General features: G+C 46.3%; 1 protein-coding gene across 4 annotated transcripts in view; it reads right to left on the reverse strand.

Annotated features, from left to right (window-relative positions):
• Nucleotides 1-5,147: 5,147 nt before the first annotated feature.
• LOC114021482 (E3 ubiquitin-protein ligase rnf213-alpha) overlaps nt 5,148-18,500 on the reverse strand; it is a 168,566-nt gene continuing 155,213 nt past the window's right edge. For all 4 annotated transcript variants that reach the window (XM_043549414.1, XM_043549413.1, XM_037899152.2 and 1 more), the window contains exons 69-74: nt 16,777-16,972; nt 15,197-15,274; nt 13,022-13,222; nt 10,447-10,536; nt 8,563-8,723; nt 5,148-7,185 (exon numbers count right to left, since the gene is read on the reverse strand). In XM_043549414.1, coding sequence (XP_043405349.1) covers nt 7,014-7,185; nt 8,563-8,723; nt 10,447-10,536; nt 13,022-13,222; nt 15,197-15,274; nt 16,777-16,972 — 898 coding nt within the window. In that variant the 3' untranslated portion in view covers nt 5,148-7,013. The remainder of the gene's footprint in view (nt 7,186-8,562; nt 8,724-10,446; nt 10,537-13,021; nt 13,223-15,196; nt 15,275-16,776; nt 16,973-18,500) is intronic.

Here is an 18,500-nt window from a genome sequence, read left to right on the forward strand (position 1 = left end):
CTTCTCCCTGGATCCAACTGAAGCCAAAGCCTGCAGGGTGCTCTGGACCGAACTCCTGATGGTCAGTGTGGGCGACCAAGACCATATGGAGCTGCCTCTCACTCTGGTTGAGCTCTTGGAAGCCCTCGGCCACATATCCACTAATAAATCCCCTGGCATTGACGGGCTGACTGTGGAGTTCTACCGCGTGTTCTGGGATGTCCTCAGCCCAGACCTCGTCACCGTCTGGGCTGACTACTTGGAAAGTGGGGTCCTCCCTCTCTTGTGCAGGCAAGCCGTGCTCGCCTTATTGCCGAAGAAGGAGGACCTCTGCAACCTTCGGAACTGGCGTCCCGTCTCGCTCCTCAGCATGGACTACAAGGTCATAGCAAAGGCCATCTCGCTGCGGCTGGGGTCCATGCTGGTGGACGTGGTCCATCCTGATCAGACCTACTCCTGTCCCTAGACAATGAGAAGGTGTTTGACAGGATGGACCACGGGTATCTCCTGGGCACTCTGTGGGCGTTCGGCTTCAGGCCCTAGTTCTTCGGCTTTCTCCAGGTGCTGTACACTGGCGTGGAGGATCTGGCCAGGCTCGACTGGACTCTGACCGAGCCAGTCAGCTTCGGGCAGGGAGTACGGCAGAGGTGCCCCCTCTTGGGCCAGCTGTACGCTCTGGTGATTGAGCCCTTCCTCTGTCTCCTCTGCCAGCGGTTGACGGGGTTGGTGCTTTGGGAGCCGGACATGCGGCTGGTCCTGTCGGCATACACCGACAATGTGCTCCTCGTGGTCCAGGACCAGGGCGACCTGGTTCAGGTGAAGGCTTGCCGGGCCATCTACTTGGCGGCCTCCTCCTCCTGGGTCAACTGGGTCAAGAGCTCTGGCCTGGTGGTTGGGGACGGGTGGCAGGCAAGCTCCCTCCCAACAGTGCTTCAAGCCATCCGGTGGTACGTGGGTCCACTGCTCTATCTCAGCGGCTATCTTTCTGCCAGCAGTCCTTCTCTGCTGGAGAGCTGGCAGGATTTGGTGGCCAGGGTGGGTGAGCAGCTGCAGAGATGGAAGGGACTGCTCTGGAGTCTCTCCCTGGAAGGGAGGGCGCTGGTGCTGAACCAGCTATTTCTGTCCATGGTCTGGGACTGGCTCAACACCCTGAGCCCAGCCCCAGGGATCCTGGCCCAGTTCCGGAGAACAGCTCTGGACTTTTTCTGGCCAGGACTGCACTGGGTCTCTGCAAGTGTCCTGAGTCTTCCCCTGGAGGAGGGAGGACAGGGCCTGGTCTGCCTTCATAGCCAGGTCCACGTCTTCTGCCTCCAGGCCCTGCAGAGACTCCTTTATGGTGCAGGTAGTCAGGCATGGAGCACGTTGGCGCACGCCTTCCTCTGCTGCCTCTGAGAGGTCCGATACGACCGGCAGCTCCTTTTTCTCCACCCGAGGAATCTTCCATGAGATGTCTCCAAGCTGCCGGTCTTCTACCAGGACCTCCTCCAGACCTGGACCCTGTTCTCAGCGACCAGGTCCATTGTGGCCATTGAGGGGGTGATCCTCCTCATGGAGCCCCTGCTACACAACCCCCAACTTTGTGTGCAGGTGGCAGAGTCTCCCTCGTTGCGCCAGAGGCTGGTACTGGCAGAAACCACCAGGGTTGGAGACCTCCTGAACTATGACAGTGGGGACTGGGTGGATCCCCGGGTGCTCGGTCGGCGCATGGGGCTCTCCACCCTTCTGACTCCCCTGTGCATGCTCCAGGAGGTGGGGGCAGCCTTATCGCCCACTTCTCTCATTTTCCTGCAGCGGGCCCTGCGAGAGGGAGATCCCCGCCCACCCTCACCCCAGGCCTTTTTATTGGGCTCCTGTTCCACGAGTTCCCTCAGCACCCACCCTGTCACACTTTGAGCTGGCTGCATACCCTGCAGCCGGTTCGCTTCCGAACCGTGCCTAGGGACCAACTGTACACACTCGTGCACCACACGTTGCATTTCCTCATCCTTGTGTCCTGCCCCTGGCACCAAATGGTGGGACTACCTTCCACCAGCCAACATTCCACCTTGTTCCCATGGCCCGCTGGGGCCATCAGTTGGCGGCTCCTTTGCAGAGACATGAGCACGGGCATGTACCTGGCGCGGTTCACCCCCATACCCAAGGCCTGCCACTTCTGCAGCATGAGGGAGAACCTGGCACAAGCCTAGCTTGAATGTGCCAGGTTGCAGCCCCTATTCCGGCTCCTCCAGAACCTCTTGCTGAGGTTCTGGCTGCACTTTTCCCCACACCTGTTCATTTTTGCACACCCTATCCACGTCCCCACGAAGTCACGAGACCTCTTCGTCAACCTCGTCCTGGCCCTAGCCAAGGTCACCATCTAAAACACCAGGAGGAGGATGCTAGACAAGGGGGTGCTCTGCGACTGTGGGGCCTATTTCCGGTCCTCCCTGGTCTCACGTCTCTGGGCAGTGTTCCTCTGGGCAGCATCCGCTGGCTCCCTAGACACCTTTGAGGAGCAGTGGGCGCTGTCCATGGTTCTCTGCTCAGTGTCTCCATCTGGATCCCACATTTTGAACCTCTGACCATCACTCCCGAACCTGTTTTTCATTGGTGGTCCCAAGTACTCATTTGGAACCCAGATCCAGTGTTCCCTCCCGCTAGGCCAGGGGAGGGGCCTTTAGAAGTGGGTGGGCACAAGCACCACCCAGGCTTTTCCAATAAGACCATTACAGGTGTCGTCTCTCTGGCTGCTATACTGGCTGGAGCTTCTTCCCTCCCTAGGCTGCTGCTGCTGGCTGGCTGGAGCCCTCCCTGCACTGCTGCTGTTGTGTGTGTGTGTGTGGGGGGGGCACAGCCAGCGTACCCCTTCCTATGGAGGGACAAGCGAAGAACCCACCACCATTTCTGGGCCCCTCCTGCTTGGCTGGCTGCCACCTGCTTGCTGCTGCTTCTGTCTTGGAGCCTGCTGCCCTCATTGAGGAGGAGGAAGGCTGCTGCGAAGGGCAGCACTGTGGAGGGGGTTTGTTTCTGCTTTTGGACTGAGTGACTATAACACCTGTGCTCCTGGGGGGGTGGTAGCCTCTGCTGCTGTGGGGGGGGGGGGCTGGGGGAGAGGCGTGGAGCCCCTCCATGTGCCACCTACCCTGACCGCCACCTCCGGTACCATCCTTGGTGGCTGGGGTCCCATCCCCTCGCTAACCAGGAGGCACGGCGTCCGCTGCCCACCTCGCCCCATGTCGAAACTTACGTGCGGGTGCTGGCGCAGATGGTGGGGCCCAAGGCCATCGTGGCAGCCTCCAAAATGTATGGGAAGGTCATGGTCTTCCTGGCATCGGAGGCTGCCACTCAGGAGACGGTGGAGAAGGGCCTTACAGTAGGGGGGTGGAGGACCTGGGCGTATGGGTGGTACTGACCTCTGTCCCATCCTTCCTCCCCAATGCTGTCCTGTTGCCTTCCCTCTCCACCCTGGGGGAAACCATGTCCGTCATCAGCCCTCTCCCGTTGGGCTGCAAGGACCCCGCCCTCCGTCACGTCCTGTCCTTCTGCCGGCAGGTGCAACTCCAACTGCCACCGGTGGCCCATGACAGGGCAGCACTCGAGGGCGTCCTTCCTGTTGCACTACTAGGGGGCCCATTACTGGGTCCACTACTTGATGGCAGAGGCCCGGTGCTTCCTCTGCCAGGCAATAAAGTAAGTAACGCAGTGCCTACTTGGACACTGCGTTGCCCTAACTATATTGACTGAAGCATTATGCCTCTTGTGGAGGTGGAGTTATTAGATTGGTGTAGTGGACGACTTATAATTTTATAGTGTAGACACTCAGTGTAAGTTGCCTTATGTCAACCTAACTTTGTAGTGTAGACCAGGCCTCTGATTTTGGTTTAAAAGGGATTAAAATTGATTTTGCTTACATCCAACTTCAGCTAATTTAGTTTTGGGCCTGTCTGCATCAGAAACTTGCAGTGATGTGATTTTTAAACTGCTTATGTTAAATTGGTTTCAATTCCTGTGTGGACATCTTTATTCCAGGTTAAGGCTGACATTCTGGTTAAGCTGACTAGGAGCTGGGTTAAGCTAAACAGAAATAAGCCACTCTTACATTGAAATGAGAGTACTCACACAGGATTTTCAACTAGTTTAACTAAACAGTATAATTAAGCCAGTGGAAGTTTGAAAGCGGACTTGGCCTGAAATCACCTTTAAAATCAATTTAGTTAAATTACTGCAAAAATTACTGGACATCTCACAGTATATCACACTGATGGAAACCGGCCTTGTTTTGGTTCAGCTTAAATGTTTTCCCAACTGGTTTAAGATGAATTGATATAAAACAAATTTATATCAGTGGAAGAGCTCAGCCTTAAACTGATTTAAATTAAACTGATCCAGTTTCTTTGTGTGGGTGTAATGTGCCCTAACGGCAGTAGATTGAACCTGTGATTATATATAGAGCTAAAAGCATGAGCCTCTCCTACGTGAGCTAAAAGACCTCTGTAGCCAAATGCAGTACCAGGCTCATTTACCTGTCTGGTTCAACCATTGGCAGGAGGGAGACAGATGGCATCCTGTGTAAGGGTGGGTTATATAGAGAAGGCTTAAAAAGTGGAACTGAGAAATCTTTGATAAATTGTTTTTTTTTTTTTTTTCATTTTAAAATGCAGATTCATTGAACCAAGAATGGGACTGGATTCAAAAATTTTCCTGACTCAAAAAAAAATTTTTTTTTGAGAAAAATGTTTCAAAATTGTCAAGACATTTTGTTTGGAGATTTTCTAAATGAAAAAATTGTTTTCTGGTGCAAAATAACTTTTTGTTTCAGAATTGAAGCTGATTATACTGAAAACAAAAGGTTAAAAAGAGAAGAAATGAAATATTTCAAAGCTATCACACTGAAATATTTCAATTGACCCAAAATGGAAAAACAAGGTTTTTTTAGTTTGTGAATATTTTGGGGATTTCGTCGTCTTGTTCTGATTCAAGGTGGGGGGAAATTCTGAAAAATCTTTTGAAAATATTCACAGAATGGGCAAATGCTATTAAAAGAATTCCTATTCCAATTCATTTCACTAGAATGAAAAGATAATTTTCTCCCGAGTGCACACACGTGTACAGACACGGACAGGGTTCGCTTGCACATTCTCACTTTCACAAAGTCTTCAAACCTGGTAATAACTAGAAGAATGTGACACTTTCTTGTTCCATTGTTTATTGAGAGGCACAGGGAAATGTCTGCATTGAAAGCCAGGCAGAAAACGATAGCTGCAAATATTTTTTCTAACACCTAAATTTCACGTAGCTGCAAAACACTGAGCAGAGGCTCACAGATTGTAAGGCCAGAAGGGACCACTGTGATCACAGAGTCTGTGCTACGGCGCATGCCATGACACTGCCAAAAGAACTGACGATTTCACCTGCTAAAGCCCAAGTAAAGAGCTAGAATACAATGGAGGGCGATTCGGACCAAGTCTGAGATAATGCACCACAGAATTTAAAAATTAGGGGCCTAATGCTCTGTTATCCATGGGAAATTCTCCTCCTCTGCTTTGCACCTTGTGTCATTCTTGCGCCAAGAGAGGGCACCGTGGCTGCAAAGGACCTTTCTGATTTGGTGGCATTTTACACGCGCTTTGCTCAGGCGCAAATGACAGCAGGAGTAGCCAGGCTGAGCACCAGCCCTGCTGACTCCAGTGGAGTTACTGCTCAGTGCAAGGCCTGGCCTACACTTGGAAGTTGGGCTGGCCTGACCATGTCCGTGAGGAGTGGGATCATTTTACCAAAATGCCCTAGACTGGGGTCAGTTACACCCGTATGATAGCACCTGGCGCTTTTCATCTGCAGATGCCACAGCACTTTATGTAACAGATCAGTATCATTTCCCCCATTTTACTGACCAGAACATAGGTCTCCGGAGGGCTTGGCTACACGTGCAGCTGTAGAGCGCTTTGGGTTAAACCAGCCTTCGTACAGCGCAGCAGGGAAAGCGCCCCAGTCTGTCCACACTGACAGCTGCCAGCCCACTGGCGTGGCCACATTTGCAGCCCTTGCAGCGGCATTGGGAGCAGTGCATTATGGGCAGCTCTCCCAGCGTTCAAGTGGCTGCAACGTGCTTTTCAAATGGAAAGGGGGTGGAGTGTGTTGTGTGTATGTGGGGGGAGAGAGAGTGGGTTTTTGGGGTGCTGAGAGTGCATCACCATGCTGTCTTGTAAATTCAGACCCCCCTTTCCTCCCCCGCCTCTCTCTCACTCACTCAAAGCAAACAGTAGCTGTTCGTTTTTTTCTCGGAGCTGATAAGCAGCTGGCTGTTTGAAACGGAGCTTTGAAAGGGCCACTTCCGCATTCCTGCCGGAGTTCACAACAAAGACAAGAGAGGCCACTTCAGTTAATGGGATTATGGGAGGTTTCCGGAGGGCAGTCAGAGCGCTGTAGTAACTCCTCGTTCACACTGACGCTGCAGCGTCTCACCCAATATGCAGCAAACCATATCCCTCTCGGGGAGGTGGAGTACCAGCAGCGCTCTAGCCAGGGGGTCAGAGCGCTCTATGTGCCTTGCCCGTGTGGACGGGGAGTGAGTTAGAGGGCTCTGGGCGGCTTTGTTGTGGTATAACGTGCAAGTGTAGCCAAGGCCTGAGTCCCATTCCCCAGCCCTACTTACCAGGCTTCAGTGCTTCCCCTTACAGATAAATGCACTTACAGAGGTATCGCTTATTCCCCTTATCGTTAAAGCACTATGTGTTGACAAGGCCTAAGTGGCACGAGAATCATGCCCATCATTTGTAGTTCTCGGTGGGTGAAATTCACCCACTTGCAGAAAGCAACGCGCAGAGCAACACTCACATAGCTGGTCTTGCCTGTAACATCTCCACTCAAATGCAGGAGCCTAGGCACCACTTCAATCCGATTGAAGGCCTATTTTGATTCAAGTGATGCATCGGCCTGGTGATTTGAGACTCACTTCTTAAAGAAACTCTGCTTCCTAAATCTCTGCGGATTACAGGCTGGGCGCAGTAATTGGTTTTGGTATCCACAGGAAACAATTCAACAATTCACGGACCCATTCACTCTTGGCTGTAGGAACGGGCGTATGTTTTGTTGATTAGCACGGCAGTTTTCCACACTGAAATGACCTTCTTCAGCTGAAGGTCCGGGCTCACAGCGCTGGTCAGATTCATAATGTAATTTTCTTCTTTTCCCTCTTTTTCTAAATATTCTTGAAAGGTCTCCACTATCCTGTTCATAAAAGAAAAGCAGATTGTAAATGTTCAGGACACTGGTTCGGAAAGGCTAAGTGCCAAGTCTGACAGGCACACCCAGTTTCTTGAGTTCCCTTGCACACTGTTGGTCACTTCAGATGGTATAAAGTGGGGTATTTTTCTGCAGCAAGTTTTGACTTTTTGTCAAAAAAGGAACCCCCCCAAATCTGAAAATGGTTTGGTTTTCAGCAACTAAAAAGTAAACATTTTCAGCTCAACACCGCTGAAAAGTGAAATGTTGATGGCTCAAATAAACGAAAAATGTCTCAAAATTTTTGGTTTTCTGCACCAAATTTTTTGAGGAAGGCAGATGCTTTCTGAGAAAATTTACATTTAGTCCAAAACTCAATTTTTCATTCAAAGAAGCCCTACGTGTCAAGTTTCTAAAGCCTCACTTAGTGAATAGTCAAGAGTTGTCAGACAAGAGGAAACGTTTCCTTCCATCAATTTTTAAGCAAAACAGTGTGCTCTTAAACAGCAGTGGGTGAAATGATCCAGTACTGGAGATAATTCTGGGGAAGAAAACAAGGCATTACAGGGTCATAAGGAATAGAAGATTCCAAAACTCCAGCCCTTACCTAAAGAATGAGATTTAATATCCCTGCTGGAATTTTTATCAACAACAACGGATGTTCTTATTATCCATAGACATGCCTAATCCATTCTTAAGTCTTACAAAATTCTCAGCCTCAATGACTTCATGTGGCAGTGAGTTCCACAAGCCATGTAAAAACTATTCCCTATGAATTTTCTACCTTTCAATTCCATTGAACATCCCTTTGTTCTTCTGTTATGGGAGTGGAAGAACAGAAGCCTCCTGATCTTCCTTCTCTAGACCAGTCAGTATTTTATAGACCATTATTCAATCTCCTCCATTCCTAGGTAACAACCTTCAATCTGTTCAGTCTCTTCATAGTAGTTTCTCCGCAAACCTGATCATTCTCATTGCCCTTCTCTAAGTCCCTCTAGTTCTGCAGTATGGGAAGTCTGAGAATCTCTAGCCAAGCATGTTATCCAATTCTAGAAGACTTGGAGATCTATGGAAAATGACCTTTTATATGTGATATGATTTGACCTTTCCCTTTTAATACAGCATACGAGTAATATACAGGCAATTTTAAGAGGCTGGGTTTCTTCCCCTACATTTGCCTTGATCTTTTAACCTGCATTTTAAAAAAAACAACCAACCAGACATACCCACAAAGTCTCTTAAATCAATCGGGAATCATATCTAAAGTGGTTTGTGCCTGCTCCAAATTAAAAGTAAAAAAAAATAATTTTTTTTTTCATCTGGATCTAAATGTTCGTGCAGAGGCCCTTCCCATATTCACAGACAAGAGAAATATGTTGTTACCCCCAACTGTTTTCATAGCTTTCCAATGTCACTGTGATCATTTCGTGCAGCTCAATGATAAAGAACTCAATATTGACAGTGGATAGCGCAGTTGTCAGCTTCTCTCTCTCCTGGTCAGCCAGCTCATCATGGAAGCCCTTGTCTATCAGGAAGAAGGGATTCTGAAATGAGAAGCACAGTGTCAGTGGGGGGCAAGTGCAGAGGTGCTGCAGGAGTGGCTGGATGCCCCATGCACAGAGCAGTTGAGGATGTGCCTAATGGAAGAGTCTCCTCATTTGGCTCAGAGCAGATGTAGCCTGGTGACGCTTGCTTCTGCCCTATGCATAGGGGGTGCTCCTGGGGTGGGATGGAGCAGGTGGCTCTGCACATGACCTCAGGCCAGTGCTGCAGTCCCTGTAGCCAGCAAAACCTTCATAGCTTTTATTGACTAATATATGTTGGGCTAATGTCTATCCATCTATGATCCATCCATCTCACATTATCAATATTGATACCACAATGCATTAAACACACAATATCAATAGAACATTATATTGTAGATACATTTCTAGCAGTTACCTCGCCTGAATTGTCTGTCTTTTTATAATCCTGTTCTCTTGTGCTAAGTATCCCATAACACTTTGCAAAACTGAAGTCAGCTTTGGCATTAGAAAATAAGAAACTTGCCAAACGCAAAATACATTAATGTTGTGCCCAGTACAAGTCGGACCAGTACCTGGAACACTAGTATCCAAAACAAAGTAAGGGAAGATACAGAACAACAGGTTAAGGAACTCACACAAGCTGATGGGCTGGATTTTTGTGACATATAAAGCATTTTGTAACTTGTAAACCATCCTATAAATACTATTTGCTGAAATATGTAACTGGGAGCACACCTTCTGTGTAAAGTGAATTGAACAACAGCAGCACAAGACGGCTTCACGGAAACGGCTATATTACAAAGCCTTTCTTCCAGTACTATGCTATTATTGTCAGTGTTGTTGTAGCCATGTTGGTCCCAGGATATTACAGAGATGAGTGGGTGAGGTATTCTCACTGGAACAACGTATGTTGGTCAAAGAGAGACACTTTCGAGATGCACTGAGCTCTTCTTCAGGTCAGGGAAAGACCAACAGACATCTCTCTATACTCTTCCTGACTTTTAGCAATAAACCTGACTGATCTGGTGAATATACTTCGTAACAAACCAAGATGTGGACAAACAATTGTCTATGCAATTTATCAACAGTATAAAGGCCATCAGGTCCCATCCAGCCCAGCCTCCTGCCAGATCCGGACCAGAGAATCTCCCCCAGAGATTCCTGCCTCTGGCACAATCACTCCTGGATGAGCTAGAGTGCAACTTTGAGAAAGGGACGACGCACCTAGATTTACAGACTCCAAGTGATGGAGCCTGACAGCAGCAGAGGAGGGACTGCACAGCAAGTGAGCAGAGAACATTGGTCATAACTAGAGCTGGTGGGGAAATGTTGGGATATTTTCCTGCACAAAAGTTTGACTTTTAATCAGAAAACAAAACAATAACTAAAATAATTGTATCTGTGGCTTGCAGCATGACATTTGACGGTGGGATGGCCCTTGGGCCAGGCAGGTGCCATTTGCTGTGATCAAGAAACTCTGTTCAGATCTGGTGGAGTTACAAGCAATTGAAAATCACCCACTTCACAGTGCAGCTGGCTTTCAGAAACATGTCCAAAAGAGGAATAGGTTTTCAGCTGGAAAGTTTTCATGTTTTACTTTTTGCAACAAAGTCAAAATTTTCTGTGAAAAACTTCAGTTTGTCAAAACCCCAATTTTCTGATTAAAAACAATTGCACAGAAAGTTTTCAGTCTAGTCACAGCCCCATCCCAGGCACTCACTGGGGTGGGTTCCTCCATTACCTGGTTCATTTGTACAAGTAGCGCTGATCTCTTTGCTGACAGGATCTGCCACAGAGACAGGATGTGCTTCAGCCGGGTTTGTGGGACAACCTGGGATGAAACAACACAGACAGGGATTTACCCAGACCTTGGCACCCAGAAAGCCTTGACACTGATATTTAAACCCTCATCGCGGAAGTGAGCACATTCTATATTTGTTTCACAGTTACCTTGCTACTGCCAAAGTTTTAAAGAATGTCAAACCACTGAGCTGGTGGGAGTCACTGGCTAAGCACCTGGAACCAGAGTTTGCTGAAGAGCAAAACCAGCTTTTGACAGCTTTTTGTAGGCACAGAGAGAATATTTTCTTTGTTTCAGTTTATTCAACTAGTTCAGTTCAATGAATAGTTCACTGAGTAGAATGGCCAAGCTCTAGTTTGAAAAGTTGGGATCCTGCTGGTCATCTTTGAAAACTCATGGCGATCGGGGGAGGTCCTGGACGACTGGAAAAAGGCTAATGTAGTGCCCAGCTTTAAAAAATAGAAGGAGGAGGATCAGGGGAAGTACAGGCCAGTCAGCCTCACCTCAGTCCCTGGAAAAATCATGGAGCAGGTCCTCAAGGAATCAATTCTGAAGAGGAGAGGAAAGTGATCAGGAACAGTCAGCATGGATTCACCAAGGGCAAGTCATGCCTGACTAATCTAATTGCCTTCTATGATGAGATAACTGGCTCTGTGGATGAGGGGAAAGCAGTGGATGTGTTGTTCCTTGACTTTAGCAAAGCTTTTGACACAGTCTCCCACAGTATTCTTGCCAGCAAGTTAAAGAAGTATGGGCTGGATGAATGGACTATAAGGTGGATAGAAAGCTGGCTAGATTGTCGGGCTCAATGGGTAGTGATCAATGGCTCCATGTCTAGTTGGCAGCTGGTATCAAGTGGAGTGCCCCAAGGGTCGGTCCTCGGGCTGGTTTTGTTCAATATCTTCATAAATGATCTGGAGGATGGTGTGGATTGCATCCTCAGCAAGTTTGCAGATGACACTAAACTGGGAGGAGTGGTAGATCCGCTGGAGGGTAGGGATAGGATACAGAGGGACCTAGACAAATTAGAGGATTGGGCCAAAAGAAATCTGATGAGGTTCAACAAGGACAAGTGCAGAGTCCTGCACTTAGGACGGAAGAACCCCATGCACCGCTACAGACTAGGGACCGAATGGCTAGGCAGCAGTTCTGCAGAAAAGGACCTAGTGGACGAGAAGCTGGATAGGAGTCAACAGTGTGCCCTTGTTGCCAAGAAGGCTAATGGCATTTTGGGATGTATAAGTAGGGGCATTGCCAGCTGATCGAGGGACAGGATCGTTCCCCTCTATTCGACATTGGTGAGGCCTCCTCTGGAGTACTGTGTCCAGTTTCGGGCCCCACACTACAAGAAGGATGTGGAAAAATTGGAAAGAGTCCAGCGGAGGGCAACAAAAATGATTAGGGGACTGGAACACATGACTTATGAGGAGAGGTTGAGGGAACTGGGATTGTTTAGTCTGCGGAAGAGAAGAATGAGGGGGGATTTGATAGCTGCTTTCAACTACCTGAAAGGGGGTTCCAAAGAGGATGGATCCAGACTGTTCTCAGTGGTAGCAGATGACAGAACAAGGAGTAATGGTCTGAAGTTGCAGTGGGGGAGGTTTAGGTTGGATATTAGGAAAAACTTTTTCACTAGGAGGGTGGTGAAACACTGGAATACGTTACCTAGGGAGGTGGTGGAATCTCCTTCCTTAGAAGTTTTTAAGGTCAGGCTTGACAAAACCCTGGCTGGGGTGATTTAGTTGGGGATTGGTCCTGCTTTGAGCAGGGGGTTGGACTAGATGACCTCCTGAGGTCCCTTCCAACCCTGTTATTCTATGATTCTATGGTACCTGGCAGGCATTTTCAGAAACTGTGCCCATGTGGATTATTCATTAGTATTATTTATTTGTATAGCAATAGTGTCAAAAGGCACCGGTCACCATGTGCTGGGATGTAACAAAGAGACAATGCATGTCTGCAAACGAATGCAAGGTAATCTTTTCAGAAGTGTCTAAATGATTTGGGAGCTTCCCATTCTGACCTGGGGCTATGGAGGAGCTGAAGAACCTGGGGAGGTAGGAGTCAGCTGAATTCCTGCAGATTGTTTCAGTTCAATCGAGTCGGCATTTTCTGACAGAAAAATCTACTCTACTCTAGAATTTATACAGTAGGGTTGGTCAGAGAACGGGTTTTCTTCCACAGAACATTTCAATGAAATGTTTTGTGGAAAATTTCAACCTGAAATTTTAGAATTTTAGAAACCTGAAAATTGATGTTTTTGTTTCCACTTTTGGGGGAAACTCAAAAGTTTTCATTTTTCTTTTTTGATGGAAAGTTGAAATTTTCCATAGAAAGCAAAAATATTCATTTAGTCAAAACCACAATTTTTTGCTCAAACAATAGTTTTGGAAAGAAACTGTACTCTATATTCATATATTCAGAATGTATAGTAGAAAGCATGAAAACAAAGAATATTTATTATAAAGAGCTTCGTTTTCATTGCTGTGAATTCAAACCAAAGTTAATCTCTTACTGGTAAGTCTCTGAACTGCTTTGCATTAGCCTCCATCTTCAGGTCATTTCTGACATACTCAGTCAGGAGCAGCTCTGGGTCCCCTCCAGTCACGGCCAGGAACTCCGCAGCCACTTTCAGGGTGGAGAGTGCTCTGGAAATGTCGTTCACTGAACTGGCCTCTTCCATAATGCGTTTCATTAGACTCACGCTCAGGGGTTCCTATGGATAGCAACAGGAGACGAAAGGCTGTCTGTAGGATTTCCACATCCAATTTCCATTACAATCAATAGCATCCAAATCCCCTAAGCAACTTTGAAAAACTCAGCCTTAAGTGTTTCCACACTGGCCTTATATGATCCATGGGATTGTATACAATGTGTGAAGAACCTATGAGGAATTTTGTTAGAGATGCCATATATAAGACAAATGAATATTAAATTAATAGATTCTACGGCCAGAAGTGACTGCTGTGATGGTCTAGTGAGTCTGACCTCCTGTGTAACACAAGCCACAGAACTTCCCCAAAATAATTTCTGTTTGAAGTACAGGTCTTTTAGAAAAGCATCCAATCTTGATTTAAAAATTGCCAGTGAGAGCGAATCCACCACAGCCCTCAGTAAATTATTCCAATGGCTAATTACTCTCACTGTTAAAAATGTTACTTCATTTCCTGTCTAACTTCAACTTCCAGCCACAAGATCACAGTTTACCTTTGTCTACTAGATTGAAAAGCCCTTTATTATCAAGTATTTGTTCCCCATGTTGGTACTTAGACTATGATCAAGTCACCTCATCGTTAAGATGTGTTAATAATGCCGTGTTAATAATACACAAATACTTTCATGACGTATTTTATCTCATTCTGATAGTTAAGATTGTAAAGTTAGGTGACCCTCTAAGCAAAACTCCTATAGAATGTAAGTGCTATACGTCTGATGATTTTGCTATATAATTCAAGTGAGAATTCTATTCCTGCTTGGCATCCTAGGGGAAGGTGACAAAAACTATAGAAAGGATAGGAGTACGTGTGGCACCTTAGAGACTAACAAATTTATTTGAGCATAAGCTTTCTTGAGCTACAGCTCACTTCATCGGATGCATTCAGTGGAAAAAGGATATAATTCTCTATGAAACTGGAAAGATTTAGAGACCAGTTTCTATGGAATCACACTACAGAGACCTTTGGTTTCATCAGTACTAAATTCTATGGGACTTTACCAGAAGGGAACATGGGTATTGCCAGACGGGATCAATGCCAGGTCTGTCTAGTACAGTCACCTGTCTCTGACAACACGCAATACCAGATGCCACAGAGGAAGGCATAGGAAATGCCCTCCCGCCCCAGATGGAAAATAATCTGCCCCCATGCTAGACCCCATCTGATCTCTGACAGTAAGAGACCGGCTCATGCCCTAGAGTGGGAGGTTTACAAAATTTTTGTCATCACTAATTATTGCTAACTGTGGATATTTCTGTGATCTACAGAAATGTCCAATCCATTCTGGAATCTTGCTAACTTCTTGGCCTCAGTGACTTCTTGTGGCAATGAGTTCCACAGAATAGCCACATATTGTGTGGAAAAGTATGTCCTTTGATCAGTTTTAAATTTGCCACCTTTTAATTTAATTGAAAATCCTGTTTTTCCTGTGTCATGAGACAGGGAGAACAAACGGCCCCCAAGTCACCCTTCTCTAAATAATTGTTTTATAGTGGGAATTCTTTCAAAATGTGTTTGAACCAATAATGAGAGCATTACATCAGCGTAATTCAGGAGTAAAATCAGGGCAGTCAATGAAATAAAACTGTTGTGTAGCTGGCATACGAGGGAAGAGAACCAGCCCCCCTGACTCCAAGTGGCCAAGGAACTGTACAAAAATGTGCTTTTTAGTGGCCAAAGCTAGACCTTGATGGGCCACTTGGCTCATCATGGGCCTGATCCTGGCCTACTCTACGGCCGCTTTGTGCTGCTCCAATGTCTCAAGCTGAGCACTCAAATCCTGAAGGCACCCAGAAATGACTGGAGTGTTTAGAGAACGGTGCCCTTAATGGGCGAGTGGACATACTGTAGGTTTTGGATATTTACTCAACCTTCTGACCCTATAGTGGCTATGCAAGCTATTTACAGTGGGGGAAAGAGAGAGGATTATCTGAGTCTGAAGCTGCGGGAAAACCCAGGGTTGTTTTTGATCTCACCTGGCGCAGTTGTTCTTTAACGTTATCTTTCGTGGAGTGCAGAGTCTTCACATTGTTCAGCGTAATGGACGGAGTTGTCTGAAAACGAAAATGTTAGTGATTAATAACTGGTTTATGAAGTACAGCATTGTTCAGTACAGAAAAAAACCTGAAGCACACTCCAAGGGTTAAAGCATAATTTTCAAAATGCACCTAAGGGATTTAGGAGCCTACAGCCCATTTTGAAAAGTGTCTTAGGCTCTTAAGGCTGGATTTTTAAAAGTGCCCAATGTGATTTTAAAAAATCATCCATTGAAATCAATGGGAGTTCAGGCTAAAGTGTTCAGAATTCCTAAGTGATTTTGGAATGTAAGTACCATTTTCAAAGATGATTTAGTCACTTGGGTGCCCAAATCCCATTGTTTTGCAGTGGGACTTAGGCATCTAACCTGCTCAGGTGCTTTTGAAAATTCCAATAGGCCCCTAGATGCCTAAATAATTTCAAAAAAGGAGGAGTCCGGTGGCACTTTAAAGACTAACAGATTTATTTGGGCATAAGCTTTCATGGGTAAAAAATCTAAAGAAAAACCTTGCATCTGAAGAAGTGGGTTTTTTACCCACGAAAGCTTATGCCCAAATAAATCTGTTAGTCTTTAAAGTGCCACTGGACTACTCATTGTTTCTGTGGATACAGACTAACACAGCTACCCCTCTGATAAATAATTTAAAAAATCTGGCCCCTAGGAGCCCAAGTCTCATTGCAAGTCAATGGGATTTAGACTCCTAAGCAGACCTGGGAGGGAAATGGTTTTGCTATCCTGAGACAATTTGAGAGTTCAAAAACTTCTCTCTTCCAAATTGAGATGGGAACTCAAAATCTTGAAAATTTTCACAAACAGAAAAATGTTTTGGTTTGGGTCAATTGAAATGTTTTGTTTTGATAATTTCAAAAATGTTTAATTTTGATTTTGACTTTTTACTTTTATTTTTAAAATTTAAACTAATAAATAACTATAATTTCAAAACACACAATTGTTTCAAACCAGAAATCAAATGAGGAAACGAGATGTTTTGATATTTTCAAAACATTTCTCCAATTTTCTTTTTTATTTAAACGAACAATTTGTCAAAATCAGCATGTTCCCATGGGAAGTTTTGGTCCTGATGAATTGGCATTTTCCAACAACAACAAAACTGTGTCAACAGATTCCCAACCAGCTCTGCTCCTATGTTCCTTGTGAAAATGGGTCCTAGGCTCCTAAGTCACTTAGGCATGTTTGAACATTTTAACCTAAGTCTAAACACAGTGGGGCTGATTTGCCAATGCACTACCCCCAATTTACACCAGTGTAACCCCACTGCAATCAATGGAGCTAAACAGGTGTAAATCTGGAAAAGGCCATAGTGGATCAGGTCTTTCACCGGTGATCACCATTACACCTGTGCGTTCTGAATTGTTTGTGGTTTGCACCCATTTTGTTCAGGTGTGAATGACTTCACACAGGTGCCAGGCAGCAGAGCAGCAAGCACTGAGAGTAAAATCCTGGCTGCACTGAAGTCTACGGCAAAGCGCCGCCTCCATGATTTCATCCTGAACTCACCTGGGCTTTCACGACGGGCTTCCCGCTGATGAATCGGTGAATCGCTTGCCCCTGCAGAGTCAGAAAGTTATAGTGGGTGGTCTTGGTTCCATCTTCCTCAAGCACATACTGGAAGTTCAACAGCGCCATGGTGATCAAGTCGCTCTCAGTAACACTTAACACAGAGGCGTGCTTCACCTCTTCTGCTGAAACAGACCTGGAGAAAAGGGAAGAACAACGTGAGGGGTCTTCTTCTTTACTGCCAAAAAAAATCTAAGATGGAACAAGCCCTGGTGGGCCATTTAGCACATCTCTCCAGCCTTACGCTCAGTTGACAACTCTTGGGAGTCTCATGCTATTTGTGGTTCCAGCTCCTGGAGTCATGGGAGAAAAGCAACTCCCATTTTTAAAAAAGGCACGTTTCCCACCCTGGTAGCTGCAGGAAAAGCTTGAAATCTTGACCCTGAGAGGCAAATAAAAGCACCTCCATCTTTATTATTGTTGACCCTTTGACCCATGAAATTAGCCAGCATTTAGGGCCTTGTGGGATTGTTTCCATTAAGAGGAGAAATGGATGATACAGGTCAGGTATTTCTTTGGTGCAACCCTATTTATTTACAGAATGCACATGAAGTCCTGGTTCCCTGAACACAGCAGAAACATACAAGCAGGAGGCAGGTCCCTGGCTCACCATTTCCAGTCTGGAGGCTCTCTTTCTCTGCCTTGTCTCTGGGCCATGCTCACCACCACTTCTCTTGTTTTCTGCTGGCTTTTTTTCCCCTGTCTTTCTTCTTCTCACACATACACACAGTGTGAGAAACAATGCACTAGCCTTTTACATTTGCAGTCAGTCTCAGGGAAACCCCTCATCCAACATGGCTTACTCTCTGATTGGCCTTGCCATGTGGCCTAGTGCCTGGGGTGGTGTCTTCTATTGTTTCCATGTATCATTATACACAGGGGTAGTAAACCGCTCCTTCCATTCAGCCTGAAATAAAGGTGCTCCCTACAGTCATCAGCTTTAAGGAAGTCTGTGATTGTCTGTAGATCAAAGATCTGCTTGATGGCACCTTCTAGCATAACAGTATTTTTAAAAAATCTTGTGACTTTTGAGGAATCTTGTGATTTCTGGGGGGTGGACTCATGTTCTTTTTCATGCTTGGCAGAGCTGCTGACAGTGAGCCAAACGCTACTCTCCATCACATCAGTGCAATAGCTCCACGGGAGTCGGTGGAGGAAGAGCCCAAAGCTGCTCTTAATGATGCGCTGCTAGGCTGATGTTCTTGCCACGTGCGGAAACAGCGCTGGCTGGCTGTGTCGCTTGCTGAGTGAAAAAAGCCCTTGGCCTGTATTAATACCTGTACACAGAGAAAATCACGGGTACTAAAGGGCTCTTTAATCTAGCAGGGAACAAAAACCAATGGCTAGAAGCTGAAGCCTGAGAAATTCAAATTGGAAATCAGGCACCAACAGTTGACAGTGAAGGTGACTAACCCTGGGATGAACTGCCAAGGGAAGTGGGGGATTTTCCATCCCTTGGTGGCTTCCAATCCAGATGGGATGCCTTTCTGAAAGATACTTTAGCCAAACACAAGTTGTTGGTCTTAGAGCTTGTAACTGGGTGACACTAATGGCCTGTGCTATACAGGAACTCAGACTAGATGATCCAAGAGTCCCTTCTGTCTTTAAACTCTGAACAAGTATCTTTGCGATGTTTACCCCGACAGCACAACACCCCGTCAGCT

The sequence above is a fragment of the Chelonia mydas genome, chromosome 6 (genome assembly GCF_015237465.2).
Source record: "Chelonia mydas isolate rCheMyd1 chromosome 6, rCheMyd1.pri.v2, whole genome shotgun sequence".
Taxonomy (NCBI): domain Eukaryota; kingdom Metazoa; phylum Chordata; order Testudines; family Cheloniidae; genus Chelonia; species Chelonia mydas.